This window comes from Ammospiza caudacuta, chromosome Z (genome assembly GCF_027887145.1).
Source record: "Ammospiza caudacuta isolate bAmmCau1 chromosome Z, bAmmCau1.pri, whole genome shotgun sequence".
Classification (NCBI taxonomy): domain Eukaryota; kingdom Metazoa; phylum Chordata; class Aves; order Passeriformes; family Passerellidae; genus Ammospiza; species Ammospiza caudacuta.
In genome coordinates, this window is record NC_080632.1 from 40,784,644 (window position 1) to 40,804,608 (window position 19,965).

The following is a 19,965-nucleotide window of genomic DNA, read 5'->3' on the forward strand; positions in this document are numbered from 1 at the left end:
TGGAGAAAAAATTCTTGCATGACATTTTTCTGTGTGCTAATGTAATGGAAAGATTTATGCTATAATTCTAATAAAGAGAAAAGTTAGAAAGGCCGAATTTAGGAACTCAGGACTCAAGTAACTTGCTTGAATTATTTCCAAGAAAATTTCTGAATTAATATGGCAATATTTTATGATTTTCATAAATATTTTATAATTTGGCAGACATAAACTTTACAACATGAGAAGTTTGATTAGTTTGATTACAGTTTTCATGGATTTTTATTCTCAGACATATGTTCACATTCCAAATCCTACTGGAGAAACACTTGAGACTGCTATGTAATGGGCTTGCAACATTAATTATGTAAAACCAAATTTTAGTAATTTTTGTGAATAAAATTCCTATTCTCAATACTTTTTTCCAATAGTATGAATTTTAGTCAGAGATAAGGCTTTTTTTCAAGTGAACCTAAATACCCATTGACAATTTGCTATGTACCTTTTGCACTCTACCAAATGAATAGTGGTACCAGTAGCACAAAAAGAACTGTAAAAAAGTATATTATATTCACAGGCACAATGAAAAAGCAAAATTGCCTGCATCTCGACTTGAAATTAAAAAGACATTTAATGAAACATATAAACATAGATGTATAAATCAGCCTTTTAAGAAAACATGTTCAACATTTCAGAGCTTGTGAAATGCCTTGCTTTTGGACACCCTCTGATATTGTATACAATTTTCAAGCACCATATTACATGCAAAATTCTAGCTTTACTAATGACTTTAAATATTCTGAATGACATCCTTTTATTTACCTGAATGGACATGTTCTGCACAATAGTCTTACTTTGTTATGAGTAGAAAATTACATTAATTTTGCTTTATTGTTCAAACTCTCATGCGTGTGCTGCCATTTTCTCATAGGGATTCTCCCACCCTAGAAGCAATTATATTTGACAAGTTTTAGGGGTCATATAAGTACCTATTCAAACCAAGTGTGTCTGCCAAGTCATTCAAACCTGTGCTGATTTCACTGTGTAACATGGCAAAGGGTTTAATGTGAAAAGGGAAGCAAAAATTCTCCTGGTGAGTGAAGAGAAAGTAATATGTCTCATGGGGGTAGGTCAGAAAAATACTAAAAGCTAGCATTTGTAGGGCATCCATAGCTGCCACAGTGTGTGTGGTTCATAGTTGGTGGTAGTGGAGAACTTTAGTAGCCCAAATTAATTTTAAAGTAAATTAATATTTTTTATTGAAGCATGAATGTTTGTTATGTTAGGAGTGTTTCCTTTGAATAGAATGGCCAGAGGTTCTCACAAAGACTTAACTTATGTAGACTGCTCTCTGTAAGCTGCACCTCAGATGACTTCACTGGCTCAAAATAGTAAGAAAAATAAGATAAATAATGCTGCATCAAACTTAAGATCCATCTATGCTATTATGATGGCCATCAATCCCAGTATCACCTAGTCTCTTGAAGCACTTGACAGTAGCATTCCAAAAGAGCACAAAGCCAGGTCTGAATACTCTTTTAGTATCCACTTATCTGTGAGCTAGGGTATTCCTCACACAGCTGTGATTTCTTTTTTTTCCTATTTAATAGCTTTCAGTGTATTTCTTTTGATGAAATACACCAATCCTTTCAAGAATTCATGGAAGTATGTAAAAAGATTATTACCATCCACAGCATCCAGTGGTAGAGAATTGGTAAATAAATCTCCTTTCTGGTTTTCAAACCTGGCACCTGCTAGTTTCATTTGATAATATTTACATTGTAAGACAAAATGAGCCTTTGCTCTTTGCTATTTTTCTATATGGCCTATGTAGACCTTTGCCATGTTGGTTGTCTATTTCCCAGAATAAAGAGAAGTTGTGAATTCAATTATTTCTTTCATGGAAGTAATCAGTTGCTGTCATTGCTGTGTATACCTTTTCAATTTTACCGTATCCTTGAGATGTGGTATCAGAAGAGTGAGTGTTCTAAAGGTCCTGTGAGCTATTCAGCAGTGTGTTGATGAGTTTTCTTCATAATAATTATTTCAGTGTTTGTGGGTTGGTTTCTGAATATTATTTAGCCTCCTACTAACTTTTTCATAGAAATATGAATTGTAAACCAACTTCACATCAGTGTCAACTTAATTCATCCAATAAATCTATACCACTTGCAGAATATTTTAGTGTAAAGACATGATCTTTAAAACAGGTTATTGAAACCACTGCGAGTCTGACACTCTGTTCCTATTTTTCTTGATTTTATGTCTCTTGGAAATGTAAAAGGGCAAACTGCTGTAATGATTTTCAACATGATGCTTTTTAAATCTCATTGGTTTTGTGCATAGGATACAAGATAAAATCTGTATATGGTCATTTTATACAGATGGGCATCCAGATAAGGATTTTTTAGTTCTTGAAGAAGCCACTTTGTAAATGTGACAAAGAGCAATGTTATTTTAAAAAAATTTCCTTGAAACTACAGTGGCATAAAAGCAAACTTTAAAATCTTGATAAATCTTGGTCTATTTTCCTATTTTCTCAAACTATGGAATTGTCTAGTCAGTAATCACACCTGAATGTCTTGAGTAAACTTGGAAACCAGGATAGTTCATTGTTTCATATGTGACTGGTCCAGGAATTCTTCAGAAATTTTTACAATCTCAGCTGAACTAAGCACATTAAATGAAAATGACATGTAAAGGAAAAGCAAAGAAAATGTAATTTATTGCTTATAATATTTCTTAAAATTGTTTGTTACACAGAAGGTCCATTAAAATGTGCATAAATATAATTTACGACCTTTTGCAGATGAAGACAATGAAGTTCTGAGTTCTCATAGCAACATGGAGAAACTGGGAATAGAATCCTTGGTCCCCTGACTCCTTCCAGCTTCCCATCCATAACTAAAGGTTAGACACCTAGATTACTGCTTTATCTTCCCCTATTCTCACTTTTTACAATGAAGAAAATATTTGGAAAATGCAGTTATTTTCAGGAATGTGAGGAACATTGAAAAATAGCATTTATAAAAATTAAACAGCAAAGAGAAGTAAGATAGTAAAGAAACAATTGTGATTTTTTGATTGTCTTCAGGCTTTAGAACTTTGCTTTTCAATACCGATGTCATAAAAAGAAGACAATATACTTATTTAACTAGTTGTTCATATTGATTCCATTTCAAGTATAAATACACAAGAATGAATAAATAAGGATAAAATCAGACTATTTTGGCTGTCAATTGGTTATTGCCATCTGGTACCAACATATACATTGAGATCTGCCTTCATAACATGCTGCTATTTATGGAGTCATTGCTCATTCTTTTTTTTTAATCACACGCAGCAGTGAAATTGAATAACAGAGGAATTGGTGACTGAGTATTACTATGTAGTCACAGGGTGTCTTCCTTATAATAAAGGAAGAGTAGTATCATGATGGATTCCATTTACACAATATTAAAAGTTGGGATTTTTAATATTATAATAAATTTTTACTACTGAGAAGGAGGAATTGTGTGCATGTATTTTTAAAGAACATTTACAATTCGTATTAGCAACACACCAATACTAAAATTGCGGTAATTTGTTTGAGGCTTGTCTGGACAGTATTCTACAGTTCAACTACGTTATGCCTTCAAAATATTGTTCTTGCCAATAGAGTGCTTTTTACAATGTGATCATAGAAGAACAAAAAGTGGAAGAGACCTATCTGAAGTATTTCCCTCCTCCATGGCCTTAGAAATTTATGGAAAACCAATACATTTTTTAAAGGGAGCCCATGTCTGAAAGTGAATTTTTTTACTTAGGAAAATGAAATGCAGGGGTGTGGCTGGTGCAGCAGACCTATCCTTGTATATTAGCTGCACCTTGGACTGGGTGTTTCACTCGCTGTAGTGGCCAGTAGGCAATGCTTAGTGGAAACAATTAAGAAATAGATCAAGTATGAGTTAATTTTCTCAGTATGTATACACAGTGGCAACAATAATTCCAGCAAAATTGTGTGAACTCAGCCTGAGCTTCTCTGTAACATTAAAGGGCAGATTTTGCAGCCAAAGAATCAGGTACTGCAAAAATGTGAGCAGTAATTCAGAGAGGCAGAGCAGCAATAACAGTGATATAAAAGCATAAAACTGCTTATCTTTTATAAGGAGCGATGCATGAATTGTGTTCAATGGCAGAAGGTTTGAATGAGGAGTTGACTGAAGTTGTTAATGGGGCCAAAATCCAGGAAGTGAAGATCGTGTGGGCTGCATATCCTGGGAATTATGAATGTAAAAAAGACAAGCTCCTTCAATCTGTGTTGATACCAAAAATGTTCAGGTTGAGTTTCCTAGAGATAGAGAAATATGAGTAATTTATAACAAGGTAGACACCTGACACCTTTTAATCCTTGCAAGGATTTCTCTACAGGATATTAATGTCAGGGAATAGTCGCACTTACCATATCTTTTTTTTTTTTGTTTTAATGCAAATTCTGAAGCAGTTCTAAGGTTTTTCTTTTTTATAGCTTCCAGATAACCATCCTAAAATTCTTCCTGCGGAATCAAATCTAGCACTGAACTATGTCCAAAAAGGGCCACTCTTTTGCTCCAGAATGTCAGAAGCAGTAAGTTGAGGTGTACATGGTGCTATGGAGAAATAGAAATCAATTACTTTTGCCAAGGTGGGTGGGAAAGGACAAATTGATAAAACTTGGAAGATGACACCTTTTTCTTAAGAAACTTATTTTCAACAAAAATGAGTCAGATCTTTCCCCTTATAGCTACAAGATGGTGGTAAGGTAAATGAAAAAAAAAGAACTGTGAAGAAGGAAGGCTGCTTTTCTGTGTATGCAGAGAACTTAGCAAACGTGCAGCAGAGAATTCTCTTTCTCCCATCCAGAGATGGAAGCTAGTGGAGTTGAAAAAACTTCACAAAATTAGTATTGAAGGACTGAAGTATTTATATTAGGCCATCACTCTTTTCTTGTACTGATTTTAACTCATGTGATATATCTCTCAGGAAAGGAGCAAATAAAGCTTGTGGTCCAAACATCTAATTGAGGCTGTACTAAAATGGTTTGGAAATGTGAAGGCACATGTGCTGCTTAAGCATTTTTCAGATTTTCACCCATGTTAATCCACCAAGACTGGACTTTGCAGCTATCCCATGCGAAGAGCTTTCTACGGAAACAAGAGGAGGCAGTAACTGTGACATTTAATGTCAATAGTGTTGTCACAATGGATTATAAATTCTGTCCTTTTTTCTCTAGTTAAATATGGCCCAGTAGTCTCTGGTTCTTTTTTGATGAATAAATGTCATAGAATCGCAGAAGCAGAGAATGGGTTAGGTTGGAAGGCACCGCAGCATATCACCTCATCCAATCTCCCTGCTCAAGCAGGATCATCCCAGAGTGCATTGCACAGGATTGCTCCAGATGGTCCTTGAATATTTCCAGTGAGGGAGACTCCACAACCTCTCTGGGCAATCTGTTCCACTGTGAGTTGCGATCCGGTGGGATTTGAGAGATGGTTCATGGTGGATGAGGATAAGATGGATGAGCCTTTCTTCTTCATATTGCTGTGAGCACAGGCAGTTCGGAACACCACTACCCCCAAAAATGTCTTTTGTGTTGGCACAAGAGTAAAATCTATGTGGACAAAACATCTAGAAGAGCTAGATTTTGGCAGCAATGGAAGCATTCTGTTCATTAGAAATCTAAGGCGGCTGTCTTTGAGTCAAATACTTTTTGTGTAAAAGAAGTAATGTAAAAATTTGAGGTTCCAGGAGGGCTTATCTGTCCTTTAAGTATCTATAAATTCAGCTCAAAGTTTAATTGTTCCAGTTCAGGCTGCTGAGGAGTTTTAACAATTTAGCCTTACATAGTCCCACAAACAAATTAATATTTCTACTTCATCAGTGTTAACTTCATGAGCTTTTGCAACATCTGGTAATATATTTAATTCTGACACTACTAAAAATGTGTGCAATCAAGTAAATCTTTTTGAACTCTAAGCACTTCTTCATAGTAAATAATCTCTATTAATTTTTAATTGATTTTTTTTCTCAGACATGAGAAAATGACTGCATGTCAGTTCTATTCCACTGTAGTGCTACAGTCTTTTGAAAGGAAGCTGCCCTAGAGTAGAGAAATGCTGAGTGCTGAGCTGCTAAAAATATCAGCACCAAGCTTTAGCTTACCAGTCCTGCAAGAAAATTAGTTGGCCCTTGTGTTTGACATCTTTAGTGCTTACTAACTATAAGATAGCATTTTTTATGTTTTTCTGTGTTTTCTTCTTCCTGTTGCTAAATAATTCCACAATTTTTTTCCTGACAGGTGGATATTGGAAATGACACAGGTAAGCAGCTTTTTAGGTTAAAATTCAAAAATAAGTCTCTAAAAATACGTCTTTATATTTTAAATAAATATATAAATTAAGTTTGTAAAGACGTATGGATGGATTATAGCCTTTCACAGCAATTACTGATATTTATTACCTTCCAACAATTTTAATCTATATAAATGTTTTTATTACAGAAGAAACATTTCAAAAAACCCATCTTTATTATTTGTCAACACAAATGGAGTTTATGTTAGGCAAGTAACCCATGCCTTGTGTTGATAACTTATTTTGTTTTAATGTTGTTGTATTGGTGTATTTCATGACAAAGAAGTAGATTCTTTACTAATAGCAGTTAATAATTGCTTTATGAAATCAGTTTTCTTCTGTAACTACTTTTGATTTTAATGAATGTTGTACCATTCTAGCTGCCTCTTGTCAGATATTAGGCCTTGTGTATAAATTTATTGATCTGCATATAATCTTAAGTAATAATCTGGCAAGCAAGCAATAACAAAAAGGCTGAGTAAACAGTAACTATCAAATGTATGTAGCTAGTTTATGCATATCAAAATCCTTAGTTTTTTATTACTGATAGTGTTCTGGCAAGCTTGGGAAATTAACATCTAGGAGTCTGCTGTATTCTGTATTCTTCAAGAAACATGTTTTTTGTGCATTTTCTTAAATAATTTCATCATATTAGAAAGAAATTACATGTAAGTCTTTAGATTTACAAAGTTCTTTTGCTCTCTCACATGACTGCCACAAGGAATTGAAAGATGATGTCATTATATCCATTGCAGTATGAAATAATATGGACTCAAAGTTGCCTACATTGATTATTATAAGGAATTGTGTTTTATAAGGAATTAATTCATTACAGGTACATAAACAAGTGATGTGAGGTTAAAGTGTGTTGTAAAACATTGTCACTTTTTGGAAATAGATTTTAAAACTGCTGGTGAGGAAAACAGTTTGTAAGAGGACATGTAGTCAAATTGTTTGGTTCATTTTGTGACAGATTGTTCTACATTACATTCTAAGGAATAGTTGTTTGGGGTTTTTTGATTTTGTTTTTTGGTGGGTTTTTTTGTGTGTGTGTCTGTAGTTGTTTTGGTTTTGGGGGCTTTTTGTTATTTTTTTTAAAGAAAGGGAAAGATGAAGACAAAGGTGCTGTCACTTTCTACTCCGATTGATACTGAATAGTGTGTCACTACAGATCTATGTAGACCTGTGAAGGATTCAAGATGACTAGACCACAATGTCTAGTCATCTTGAATAATGTATTCATCTGACTGCAAGAAGTGAAAAGCTTAAAACAAAAGCGCATTCAGATTTATTAAGGCATTTCAAGGACCAGTTCTGTAAATAAGGCAGGAATAGTTTTCAGCAACTGCTGATGAAGACATGTTTTTTTCTTTTGTATGATCATAGCTTTAAGGAAGTTAAGCATAGACAGAAAATAAAGAGCAAGCATGAGTAAATGGAATCAGTATGTTTATGGTTTCAAATTTCATCTTGTTATGGTGAATAAGGTGGTGGTGACTGATCTGCAGCAATTTTGTCATAAGCTGGTGGAGCATCAGGTACCTGTGGTAAGGAAAATGGATGTGAAAGATCAAAAAAAAAAAAAAAAACCAATTGAATTATAAGGAAAATTACAAGAAAATGACCTTAAACACACAGCAAGCTATTTACCACCATATTAGATACAGTTCTATGACTTAAAGAAGCCAAGTTCATTCATTGTGTCTATTTTTTAAGGTTACTTTTTGGTAGTATGTTTTCTGGTTTTGCATCACATTCACTTTATTGCTGTTGTTCATCCAAAGAGAGAATTTTCAATGTTAAAAAGGCAGGAATAATTTTCTTATATATATGGAGTGGTTTTAGATTGATAATTCAGACAAATATTGAAGGTTTTAAGAGTCTTGATGCAGGCATATTATCGTATTTCTAGTGATAAAAATTTGAGCAGCTTATTTTAAATAAGAGGTTAGCCTCTTCTCAATTCTAAAGCAATTTAAACACACCCATTTATATATACTTATCACTTAATTTACCTTTTTGAAAATCGAAAGTTTAAATATAATCATCTTTCTGTAATGATTAGAAGAGCTAATACATTGAAGTTTTATAATATTCTCTGATAATTCTTATCAGAGTATAGTGTGTACAGACACGATTTATTTGTTTGTCTGAATGGTAGAAAATCAGTTAGGGAGATGTTTGGGGTTTTTTAGTATATTTCAGCATTCGGGTGTTGCATCATTCTAATAGATTGCAAAATGATCATACAACTTAAGAATAAATATGAATTGAAGACAATAACTTTGAAGTAAGCATTCTAAATAGTAGATGTAATTTTTTTCTTTAGTTTTTCACAGTACAATTTTTTCCAAATACTACTTTCTAAGTTGATATTGAAGCATGGAATACTCAAAGTAGGAGAAAATACACCATGGGAGAAATCATCAAGTGTCTATTTAACAATATTATCTCACCATGTCTTACTCAGTTTTAAGTGAGGTCTTGACTTGCAACTTACCACAGAATTAAAGTCTCTGTAGTCCTGGAGAGCCACTTTGCAGTCCAGTATTTCTCCCTCACCTACCACGCGTCGTATTGTGCTCACACTAGAGCTTTTGCTCTGTGACAGATCATAGAGAAATATGGGGGAGGTGAAAGGAAGAAGAGATTGTGAAGTTGGAGCAAAATTTGACAGCACATATACAGTATGTATTAGAATCAATTAGACACAATGCAAGTAGGAAAGATACCTCACCTAATACTTTTTGCTGTCTCTGCTGAGACATACGTTCTCTCTCCTGTGTAATCCAACTACATTGACAGAAAAATAAGTACTGCATTTTTCTGATGACTGATGCAGGAACTGACATCTCATGTACCCAAATGCCTCCTATTTTTTATGCCAGCTATTCCTTTCCTTAATCTTGAACCTTTTTGTTTTCCATTTTTTCAGCATTTCTTTTGTACACATTTTCTGTACCAGTTCTCCCCTAGCCAGAAGTAGCCTAAGAAAAAACTGATTTTCAAAACCAGAAAGTAGAAATCTGTCATGAGAAGGAATTAAAAAACAGATTATGCTTTTTGCCAGGATATGCAAAACAGGCATTTGGTTTGGTTTTTGAAGGGTTTTTTTGAGTATTACCTTCATTTTTTGCAACATTTCTCTATGAAAGTTCAGCTTTTAGGTATTCTGCTGGTTGATATATGTATTGGATAGATAATTGGATAGAAAAAGACTGATACAAAGTTACCAGAAAGAGCAAGGAAATGGATTTGCTGACTTAGATGAGACCTTTACTGGGTTTTTTAGTTGCAAACAGTTACTTATATCTTCTTCAAAATAAACAAAAAGCTTTGCCTAAAGCTTTGTCTTGGTTTCAGCTGGAATAGAGTTCATTTTCTTTTAAACAGCTGGTACAGTGCTTTTTTTTGGATTCTTTATGAGATTAATGCTGGTAACACGATTATTTGGTTTTTGTTCAGTAGCTCTTGCTCTAAGTCAGAGACTTTTCAGTTGCTCGTGCTCTGCCATTGAGAGGATACAAGAGAAACAGGGAGGGCTCATGGCTGGGACACCTGACCTGGACTAGCCAAAGGGACATTCCACACTGGAGAACATCACACTCAGTATAAAAATAAGGGATTTGGCTGGGAGGGGCTGATTGCTGCTCAGGAATGGACATCAGTTAGAGGTGGTGAGAAACTGTTTTGGGCATCACTTGTTACTTTGGGGTTTTAGTCCTCTCTTTCTCACCTTTTCACTATGATGATCATTAGTAGTAGATGATTATATTTTGTTTCAATTACTGAGCTGTTCTAATTTAACCCATGAAGTTCGCCTTTTCTTTCCTATTCTCCTCCACACCAGGGTGGCAGTGGGAAATAAGCAAGTGTCTACGCAGTGATTAATTGCTGTCTGGGGTTAAATCATAACAAGCTTTCACTTTAAAGAATTAAAAAAGACCTCCCTTTCATAGGAGATGGAGCAAAACTTAAAATATAAAGCTTTGGAACTTCTAACAGCAGTTGTTATGAGACAGATTGTACCTTTTTTTAAAAATAGCTTCTAAGAAGACACAGATGAAAATATTTTTAAAGTAGTCTTAGAAAACAAATCTCAAACCCGTCCCACTTTTTTGTAAATCTTAAAATTGCAAATCAAATTTTGCGTGGATGAATCTCACATCACCCATACGTGAGCGTATTTACTTACTTTTACAATTTTTTTTCTTCTCTTCTTCCTAGATTTACTCTAATTTACCCCTTATTTAGGGGTAAATCTTATGAACAGGGAATATATTACTGGATGTCTCTTTGTTTTGTGTAAATATAAATAGAATGCTTTCTACAAATATTTTTTTTTACCGATCTTACAAAATTTACAGATAAGTTTTTTTACTGATGTGTTGTGCAAAGTTGGGCAACTGGTTTCATGTCCCTTTGCCTCTGGTTCTTCTTACCCCTTTGTCTGACTTGCATGTTCTTTGGGGCAGGTTGTATTTCGTATGTGGTTTTGTCTGTGACATATGTCAGTGTAAATACTGCTTGAGATAGTGATGTCCTGTTACAGATGTGATGTTCTCTGCATTATTGTCATGCAAATCAAGGTAATTTGTTGCCAAAATAATAGCATGAGAGAAAATGAGCTGCCACACTTACCCGCAGACTTTTGTAGCCACTACGTCTTTTGTAATACCAGCAGCCAAAGGCAAGTAAAATTGCCAGCACCAAAATGAAAAGCCCAATACCCAGAGCTCTGTTGGGAAAGCAAAACAAAATTTGCAGCACAACTAGATGCGTCCTCCCAAGAGCAAGTATGGTTAGACCAAAATTTTGTGTCAGCAACTTTTTATCAGAGGAAGTCATGGAGCAGAATTTACCTCAGAAAATAGGCAAAGTATTAATAACTTCATTTAGTTTCTATAGATTAAGCTGTTAGCTAATTTCTCTACCAAGTTCTTAAACATTTTTAAAATATATTTATTTGAAAATAATTATCTACCAGTGACTACAAATTCCAAAAACATACCTGTCTGTAAGTCTCTCAAATCACAGCATTGTGATATTGCAAGTGAATGTGAATTAAATTAAATGTTACATCTGCAATGATGCAGCTCATGTTTCTTTGCTAAATTTCCTTGGGCAACAAGTATTTAAAATGTATCCTAATTGCATCATATTGCAGCAACTTCTAATGAAGGAAGTTTTTTTTTTTTGATGCATAAAACACATTGCAACCTTAAAACATGAGTAAGAATCTTTGAATTATTTGTAAAGAGCTTTAAAAGGATTCAGTTCTTGCATGACATACCAGGCACATTGTTGTCATCACTGGGTCATTTTAGGGAAAATATGCTTTGCAAATTGTGCTCTAAAACACCCTTCCCTCACTGCTTCCTGGGGACTTGGACAGCAGCACATTTCCACTTTACATCAAAAAAGCAAGCTGACAAAGTAATTTCAAATTTCCTAGTCACTAAAAGCCTTCCTTTAATTTTAATATCCTCCCTGTTGAGAAATACTGAATTCATTCCCCATTTTTTTTGTTCTTTTCCTGTTCAGGAACAGAAGAATATATGAAATTATTAAAGGGAAAAGAGTATGGGGAAAAACTGCTATGTGAATCAGGATAAACCCATTCTAACATAGACAGAGCTCACAGCAGTCACTTTCTGATGCAGCCAAAGTTGTGAGATGGCTCCGCTGGTTTTCCTACTCTTGCCAGCACAGTTGAAACTTGGAGGGACTACTTCTCCAGGCAACTGGTTCCCTCTCTACATTTTTAGACTTCTTGCTTGTCACGTGTTGTTTTAGCTGTCCATTAGCCTGTGTATGTCCCTGTCCTGGTTTAGGGCAAATTTAGGAGAAAACCCAGGATGTGTATCTGGAGCTTCTGACTGCACATTTGCCATCTAACTCCTTCCCTAACTACTCACAGGCTAGTATGGAAAGTGTGTATGCAATTTCTTGCTGTTCCAGTTAAAGCTGAAGTTGTGCCGCTAAGAATCTAGGGCTCATATAGGGCTAGAATGCTTCTGGTACTAGAAGGAGAGGGTCACATAACTAGAAAAACTACTTACAGATGCAGCCACTAGAATTCACAGCAGTTCGAGGTGAGCATGTCTAGTTTCAAGTGCTGAAACATGACTAGCCAGCTTTTTTTTTTTTTTTTTAAGAACTGAACTGCTTTGGATGGACTATTAGAGAATTTTCCCCTTTTTTTTATTCTTTTTGCCAGGGCTGATGGAGGAGCAGCTATCTTGCAGTATGAGTATTTGCAACAAGTCATTAAGTTTGGGGCTCAGTAAGCCAGTACTAGCACAATGGAATTACTTGCCTTATGTAGTAAAACATCACCAGTTGGGTGGTGTCTCTAATAATCCCAGACCAAACGTATTTTATTGTAATTCAAAGATAAAAAATATTTGGCAGAAACAATTTGGGAGTCATGTTTGTAGGCCACTGATGTTTTGCTCTTTTTTTTAACTATTTCTATGGGGAGTTTCCACCATTCTTTAGGGTGAGAAAATGTCTCTTTGAGGTTCCTAAGAGAGGTCTGTGAATCTAGAGATTTAGGGTACAGAGCACCTTGCAACAGTCTTAAAAGTAAATTCTAAATAAACCTCAATAAACCTGGTAAAGGCTGATGACTTGTGATCATATTATTTAACTCTAGATTCTTGAATTCTGCAATTCTGATTTTTCATATCATTGATGGCTCTCTGAGGTCGCCCCTTGACAAACATTAGAGAGACCTATAAGATAGTTAAAAGACACTTCATTTATATACAACAGTAATTTTTTTTTATACAATTTTCTGGTTTTCTTTCAATATAAATTCTTTCACCAGCTTACATGCTAACATAGGTTTTAGTTTACACTTACTCTTCCACTGCAAAATAGACATGTCCTTTCCCTCTAAAGTGGTTGCTGTCCAGGTGGTTATATCTTCTGGGCATTTTGTGAGGTTGGTCCTGCTAAAACCTACAGGGTAGAAACACAGTGTGTCAGTGTGATAAATAATTTGTTACCATTGAAGCTTAATATTTTCAGCTTCTTTGTTTTAATGGGAGCATTTTAGGGAGGCAGGATAATCTGGTATTTTCAGAATCAAGTAGATTCCTATACACACACAACTAAATCCCAATTTAGGATAAAGCTCAAAACCATAACTATAAGTCTACATATTAGGATCATCACTGACATCAAGATGTTTGCAACTGAGTGTAACAGAGTTTGCAGAATTTGATGTGGTCTGTTTAGGTACCACGCGATGGCAGATTTCTAAAGCAAAATTGAGAAAATAGAAAAAAAGGCAATTTTCCTGGACAAGAAAAACAATTTAGAAGAAAAAATAATACTGATCCTAACAATAGTTGTTTTTCTATTCTGTAATTCCCTGTAAACACTCGGGGAATAGGTTTTCAGTCACTGAACACTCTCAGAGATCTGTTGAATTTCCGATGGGAATACTGATTTATGTCTGCTGACAATCTAAACTCAGATGTGTAGTAATTAATTTTATTGTAAATAAAATTGTAATTTTATTTACAATTTTCAAATTCAATTTACAAATATTCCCAATCTTAAGGTGGTAATCACAGCTGTCTGAACAGTTAAAAATCTATTTAATCAAATATAGTGAAGAATAAATCCTCACATAATCATGTTTCTGTAATGTGAAGAGTACAACAGATCCTACTTGACTGTATCCCACTAATCTACCCACACTATACAAGTAAATTAGAAAACACAATTACTTTACTGAAGATAATTCTAGCCAAGGAAATAAAGCATATTGAGTTCACTTAGAGACAGTCAAGCCTCTTCTAAAGCATAATTTTTAAACAAAGCTGAAAACTTTGTGTGAAACAAAAATATAAATCTTACCTCCTTCAGACCTGTATTCTGTCTGTTAACTGAAGGCATGTGCAGCTTTCTGTTACTTGGTCTGTTTTTTTCTCCTTTGATCTGTCCTCTTATGACTATCACGAGTTTAAATTCCTTTCAGTTCAGCTTCTGAATGCATTAATTAGCATGAAAGGGGCAAGGAGACAACTTCTCATTTTATTCTGCATCCTTCCCTCTTAAAAAGCAGCAGAAAAATCTTGATTAATTACATGTGCTCTGAGAGACAGCCCAACACCTTTTTACCTGCCCAATTAGCACAAGCTCCTAGAGTGGGCAGACTGTTTCTAGATTCAAACATGTTTTCATCTAAGGCTGCTTATATTGTTAGAGAGAACTGGTATTTTTGCATGTATTTTCTATATCTTTGTTTAAGCACTCTTTTTGCACCATTTTTGACACTGTGCAATATAGTATATGTGGACCAAAACTCATTACCCTGTGACAGAAGTGTCTTAGATTAAGGCAAGTACAGTTTAATTCTATACTGAGAAGCAAATACTGCAACAAAAAGACGGTACATCCCATGAGCTCCAGAACTAATGAAGCCTGGCCTTTGCCTGTGTTAACGCCGTAGTAATTCCATTTACAAGGTCAGGCAAGAAATGGCAGCCTGTGATTGATTCAAAGGTCTGGGTATTGTGATACACCAGCAGTTAGTTACTGCCAAAAGAGCAAGGAGACAAAAGAGCCATCTTCTGCTTGTCATTTGTCCTAATGAATCATTAATCTGAGCCGCTCTGTCCCTCTACAATTTTAAGTTTGAAGGATTAAACATTCTTAAGTTTTTACTTGTCTTTGAAGCTGTGCACTAAATGTAGTGAAAGTGGCTGACAGACGCAAGAGAAAATTCCTCACACGGGGCACCAGTTGTGGGGGTACCAGTCATTGGTTTTTCTGGGTCTGCATTGAAGGCACTTGAGACAGTAATTTGTGTTTGGACTCAAGTGTTTATTATTTCTTATCAGTAAAACAGTCTCACTACTCTGAGTTTGGCAGCTTTTCATTAGAAGGCACAAAATGACTAACAATCTCTTGTCAAGCTCTTTTAAGACTAAACTATCCAATTAAGAACTGACACCTAGATTATTTTCCCTTTTAACCCAATAATTGATCCCAAAGAGCCTGCACCACATAGTTTCTGCCCAATTACAAAATGCCACCCAAACCCAAGAAGAAGAAGGAAGAAGAAGCATGAAGAAGAAACCCAGGATGACACCCTGTACCCTCCATCTTGCTTCCATCCACAACGTACTAAAAATCCCAAAACCTAAATTTCTCACCAAGTGATAGACGTACACTACTCTCTATAATCTATTTCATACTTTTGTGGATTCTAGTCTATCTTGAAGTCTAGGAAGCTTTCTCCATGAATGAGGGTCAAAGTCAGTGCTCCCCTGGGGGTCAGGGCACCCCAGAGCAGAGAGAGAAATATTCCCAGGGTTTCCACAGGAAAGAACAGACAGTGTGAGTGACCAACATTCATTTCATTAGCAAGTCAGATAAAAAGTATTAACATCAGTATTTTTTAGCTAGGATGGGGCTGATTCTTGTATTTTTCCTAATTATGGTAAAAATCTGTCTATATATTTTTCCATGGTAGTGCCTAGAGACCGGACCAGAGGCAGTGACCACAGTTTGAAGCACAGGCTATGCTCTCTGAACATCAGGAAACCCTTTTTTCTGTGAGGATAACTGGGCGCTGGCGCAGGTTGCCCAGAGAGTTTGTTGAGTCTCCCCCACTGGACATCTGCAAAAGCCATTTGGACACAGTCGTGGGCAACCAGCTCCAAATGGCTCTGCTGCAGCAGGGGTTGGACCACAGGACCTCCAGAGGTGCCTTCCAAACTCTGTCATTCTGTTATTAATGCCAGATCTGGTTGGTTTTGATAGACCTGGTAAAAGTTTGAAGCAACACCGTTTTTGCAGAGGGGAAAACAAAGGGTACAGGAAGAATGAAGAGTGAGCAGCATAAATTTGCTAATTTGGGCAAGTTAACCCAGATGAACTCAATAGGAATTTCAAAGGTGAAAGAGATGCAGGGAAGTTTCTGTAAATATCCATGTGTGTAAAATTGTAAGTGGAATCTATCACAGTCTGTCAAGTTCCTAAGAGACATGCCAGCCCTTGTGCACTCTGAAATGTTGTAAAATTCCTGTCAAATCATGTGTTTTCCTGAAGAAAAGCTTCATTTCTGGAAGAGGATGATAACTGAAGCTTGCTTGATCAAGCTGCTTGATCTTGTGAGAATCAGAACACTAATAAAGAAAATCCTCATGATTTCTTCATGTAGCAAAACCAGTCTCTGACCCTTACTTCCTTCAAGTGATGTGTAGGGTAAAATGTCAACTGCTTGAATATTATGTGTTCTGAATTAATCTCTTGTTAACAGTATAACAGGAAAGGGGAAAAAAACCAAACAGCTTTGTCATGGATCTGTGGTGCCCTCTGGAATGTAAATGCAGAATGCTGCTATTGAGGATTTGGATGGATGAAGAGATGAAACACCACATCCTGCTTTTGATGGATCTTTTTACAAAATGTTATTTCTCTGATATGGTGCTGCTAACTCCATCAGTGTAAAGTCACTAGGGTTGACACGTGGATTCCAAAGGTGTTATGTTTTCAAAGATAACTTTTCAGGAGTAGAGGATGGAAGAGGAGTACTTTGTAGAAACCCCAAAGTAACCCAGCTTTTTTCTTACAGCCAGACCTGTGGCAAATCCAGGACACTGATGAATCTTGGTGAAAGGTGGGAAATGAATGCTTCTGGTGTAACTAAAAATAACAGGCCTGACCTTCAAAAAAGAATAGCTGTTAGTTAGTTTTGTGCTGTTGACATTATGATCCCGTCTTCCTAGGACAAGATTCTGAGATTTTTATTAATTTGCTTCCTTTAAATGATAATTATTTTTCTCTGATATTTGAGGCTTCCTACAACACACAGAGCAAAGTAAAACAAGTACAACCTGATTTAGTTTTGAATTTTATGGGAAATTCAGTGGAAACTCACAGGTATTTCACTGCTAAATCTACATTACCAGTAACACAGTACAGTAAGAGAAAATAAGGAATTATATCCCTTTCAGTTTGTCCTGAGGATCCTTGTCTGTCCATGGTTTGAGGACTTACTTTGAAGGAGTTATTATCTGGCTTCCATACTGAAGAACTCCACTATAGGCTGGATTTGAAGCTTTTTGAAAAGAAGCTATTCCTCAACTTGCTTCTACCTTGACTGCAGGCCCCTCCAGGGAGCAACATGTCCTGTAGACTGCCTTGCACAAACACCATAAATATGTTCATCCTGAAAGCCTGGTTCATGACAGAAACTTCCTCCTCAAGTAATTTCCAAATGAAGCTATGGTCCTGTCACTAGTGGGGTTCCACAGGGCTCCACCTTAGGGCTTAGGTGCTCTTCAACATCTTAATGATTTGGATGCAGGACTCGAACACTAAGTTTGCTGAAGACATTAAATTGAGAGGAGCTGTTAGTTTCTTTGAAGGCAGAGAGGCCTTGCAGGGCTACCTTGACAAATTGCAGGTCACCAAACAAATGAAGTTTAACAAGGGAAGGTGTCAGATTCTGGCCCTGAGATGAGACAACCCTGGATGTGTGTATAGACTAGGGAATGAGGCTGAAGAGCAGCACTGCAGGAAGGGACATCAGGGTCCTGGTCTGTGGCAAGTTGAACATGAGTTAGCAGTGCCCTGGCAGCCAGGAGGGCCACCCATGTCCTGGGGGCATCAGGGACAGCATGGCCAGCCAGGTAAAGGAGGGGATTGTCCTGCTCTGCTCTGGGACAGCCTCACCTCGAGTGCTGGGGGCAGCTCTGGGTGCCACAGTAAAAGAGGGTAATGAGGATGCCTCCTGCCCAAAGGAGGGTGATGAGGAGGATGAGGTGTCTGGAGGGGAAGCCATGTGAGCAGTGGCTGAGGTCACTTGGTCTGTTTAGCCTGACTGAGGGGAGATCTCATTGTGGTCTTCAGCGTCCTCATGAGGGGAAGAGGAGGGGCAGGCACTGATCTCTTCTCTGTGGTGACCAGTGACAGGACCCACAGGAATGGCCTGAAGCTGTGTCAGGGGAGGTTTAGGCTGGATATCAGGAAAAGGTTCTTCACCCGGAGAGTGGCTGGGCACTGGTAGAGCCTCCCCAAGGAAGTGGTCACAGCACCAGGCCTGACAGTGTTCAAGAAGTATTTGGACAATGCTCTCAGGCACATGGTGTGATTCTTGGGATGGTCAGGAGTTGAACTTCAATGATCCTATTGACCCATTCCAATTCAGTGTATCCCATGATTCTATGATTTGACTTCTTTTGTGCCATTAGACAGATACATAGCAACAAGATTGACAGTGAGTCTAAGGGACTAATATTATTTAGTGCGTTTAGCAAAGAAAATAAAAGTATTTCTCAGAAGATACTGTTCAGCCTGATGGATACCAGGGGAAATCTCTGGCCTGAGCCTTGACAAAGCCAGTTCTGAGCTCAGACTGGGCTGCTCAGGACTTCAGCCATTCTGGCCATGAAAGCCCCGAGGATGTTATCAGCCCAACCATGCCAGACTATATCTGTGCTGCCAGGCTGTCCTCATAGCTTCAGCCTGAGCTCTCTCTGTTTCAGCTTTGCTGCTGCCTCACCCCCATACCATGCACTGCTGTGAACAGCCCAGCTGCATCTCCTCTCTTCCTCCCCTTGGTGCCAGGGATGCTGTTTGGTGCCCCCAAAGCTGCTGCTCCCCTGGCTGAACCAGCCCTGGTTCCACAGCCTCTCAGTGATCCTCTGCTGAACTCAGTCATCTTTGTCAGCTTCTTTCCTGTGCTTTGCTGCTCCAAAATGTATGCACAACCATGGAGCAGAGGGGAACAATCACCTCCCTTGACCTACTCCTTGTGCCCCTGTTCTTCCAGCACAGTGTGCCACTAAGTGCCTTCTTTGCTGCCTATGTCAAAATAAATTGGTGACAGGGCTTGTAAATAAAAGACAGAATTTTAGCAGAGTGCCAGAGCTGGAAACTGCATCTATTAAACATTTCCCCATTCTTCCCACCTCCAGCAATACCGCCTCCACTTTATAAAATGAAGAGTTATTTTAAGTAGTGGAACACTTCAGAAGACTGAAGAATAATACTCTTAGAAAAATCTAAATTTTTCAACTTATAAGTTTAAAAAGGATTTTTGTCAGGTGTGTCAGAGCCTTACTACAAGACTTTGCACACTCAGTTGCTCTCCTTCCAATATGTGTTCTTCAATCAAGCCCCCACAGGTAGTTGATTTATTAATGGTTCAGCTGTTTCCCTGTAAGTTAAATTAAATTTTTGAAATACTAGTTCTTATGAGACAAGAAGTAATTCTTTCAGCTGAGAGATTTAAGTAAATTCAGCTTCACAGAAGAAGTGTTTCAATGGTGAAAATTTCTGAAGTTTTTAAGTAGGGCAGATATGATATTCATAATAGTTTGAAGGCTTTAAAGTGCTACTTATTTTTCCTTTCAGTGTTTCTGTCTAGATGTTATTCAGCCTTTTCTCCCTTAAATTCTGTTTTCCCCCAATAGAGTAAAATTACAAAAAAACCCCAGTTGTTTGGATACAGACTCTTTTTTATTCTTATAAATAGAAACTTTAGTCAAAGTATTTGCCTTATGAAAATTGGAATGTGGGACTGAAGGGGACATCAGGAAGTCATCTAGCCCATCCTAGTACTCTGAAACACATATATTTATATCCTTGA

At 36.9% G+C, this 19,965-nt stretch overlaps 1 protein-coding gene across 1 annotated transcript; it reads right to left on the reverse strand.

Moving 5' to 3' along the window:
- Window positions 1-7,653: 7,653 nt before the first annotated feature.
- Window positions 7,654-14,291, reverse strand: MLANA (melan-A). Its single transcript, XM_058824276.1, has 5 exons — window positions 14,220-14,291; window positions 13,215-13,313; window positions 10,989-11,085; window positions 8,848-8,949; window positions 7,654-7,889 (listed from the first exon to the last, which is right to left on the reverse strand). Exons 2-5 carry the CDS (start codon window positions 13,286-13,288, stop codon window positions 7,821-7,823), a joined length of 342 nt encoding a protein of 113 aa, XP_058680259.1. The 5' UTR covers window positions 13,289-13,313; window positions 14,220-14,291; the 3' UTR covers window positions 7,654-7,820.
- Between the last annotated feature and the right edge of the window lie 5,674 nt (window positions 14,292-19,965).

What these genes read in the sequence shown, in the direction of transcription:
- MLANA (XM_058824276.1), bottom strand. Translation starts at nt 13,288, where the DNA reads ATGCCCAGAAGATATAACCACCTGGACAGCAACCACTTTAGAGGGAAA. An exon ending in GTGGCTACAAAAGTCTGCGG is followed by an intron (nt 8,950 to 10,988) that starts GTAAGTGTGGCA and finishes GATCTGTCACAG; the next exon opens with AGCAAAAGCTCTAGTGTGAG. An exon ending in ACAGAGACTTTAATTCTGTG is followed by an intron (nt 7,890 to 8,847) that starts GTAAGTTGCAAG and finishes TCCTTACCACAG; the next exon opens with GTACCTGATGCTCCACCAGC.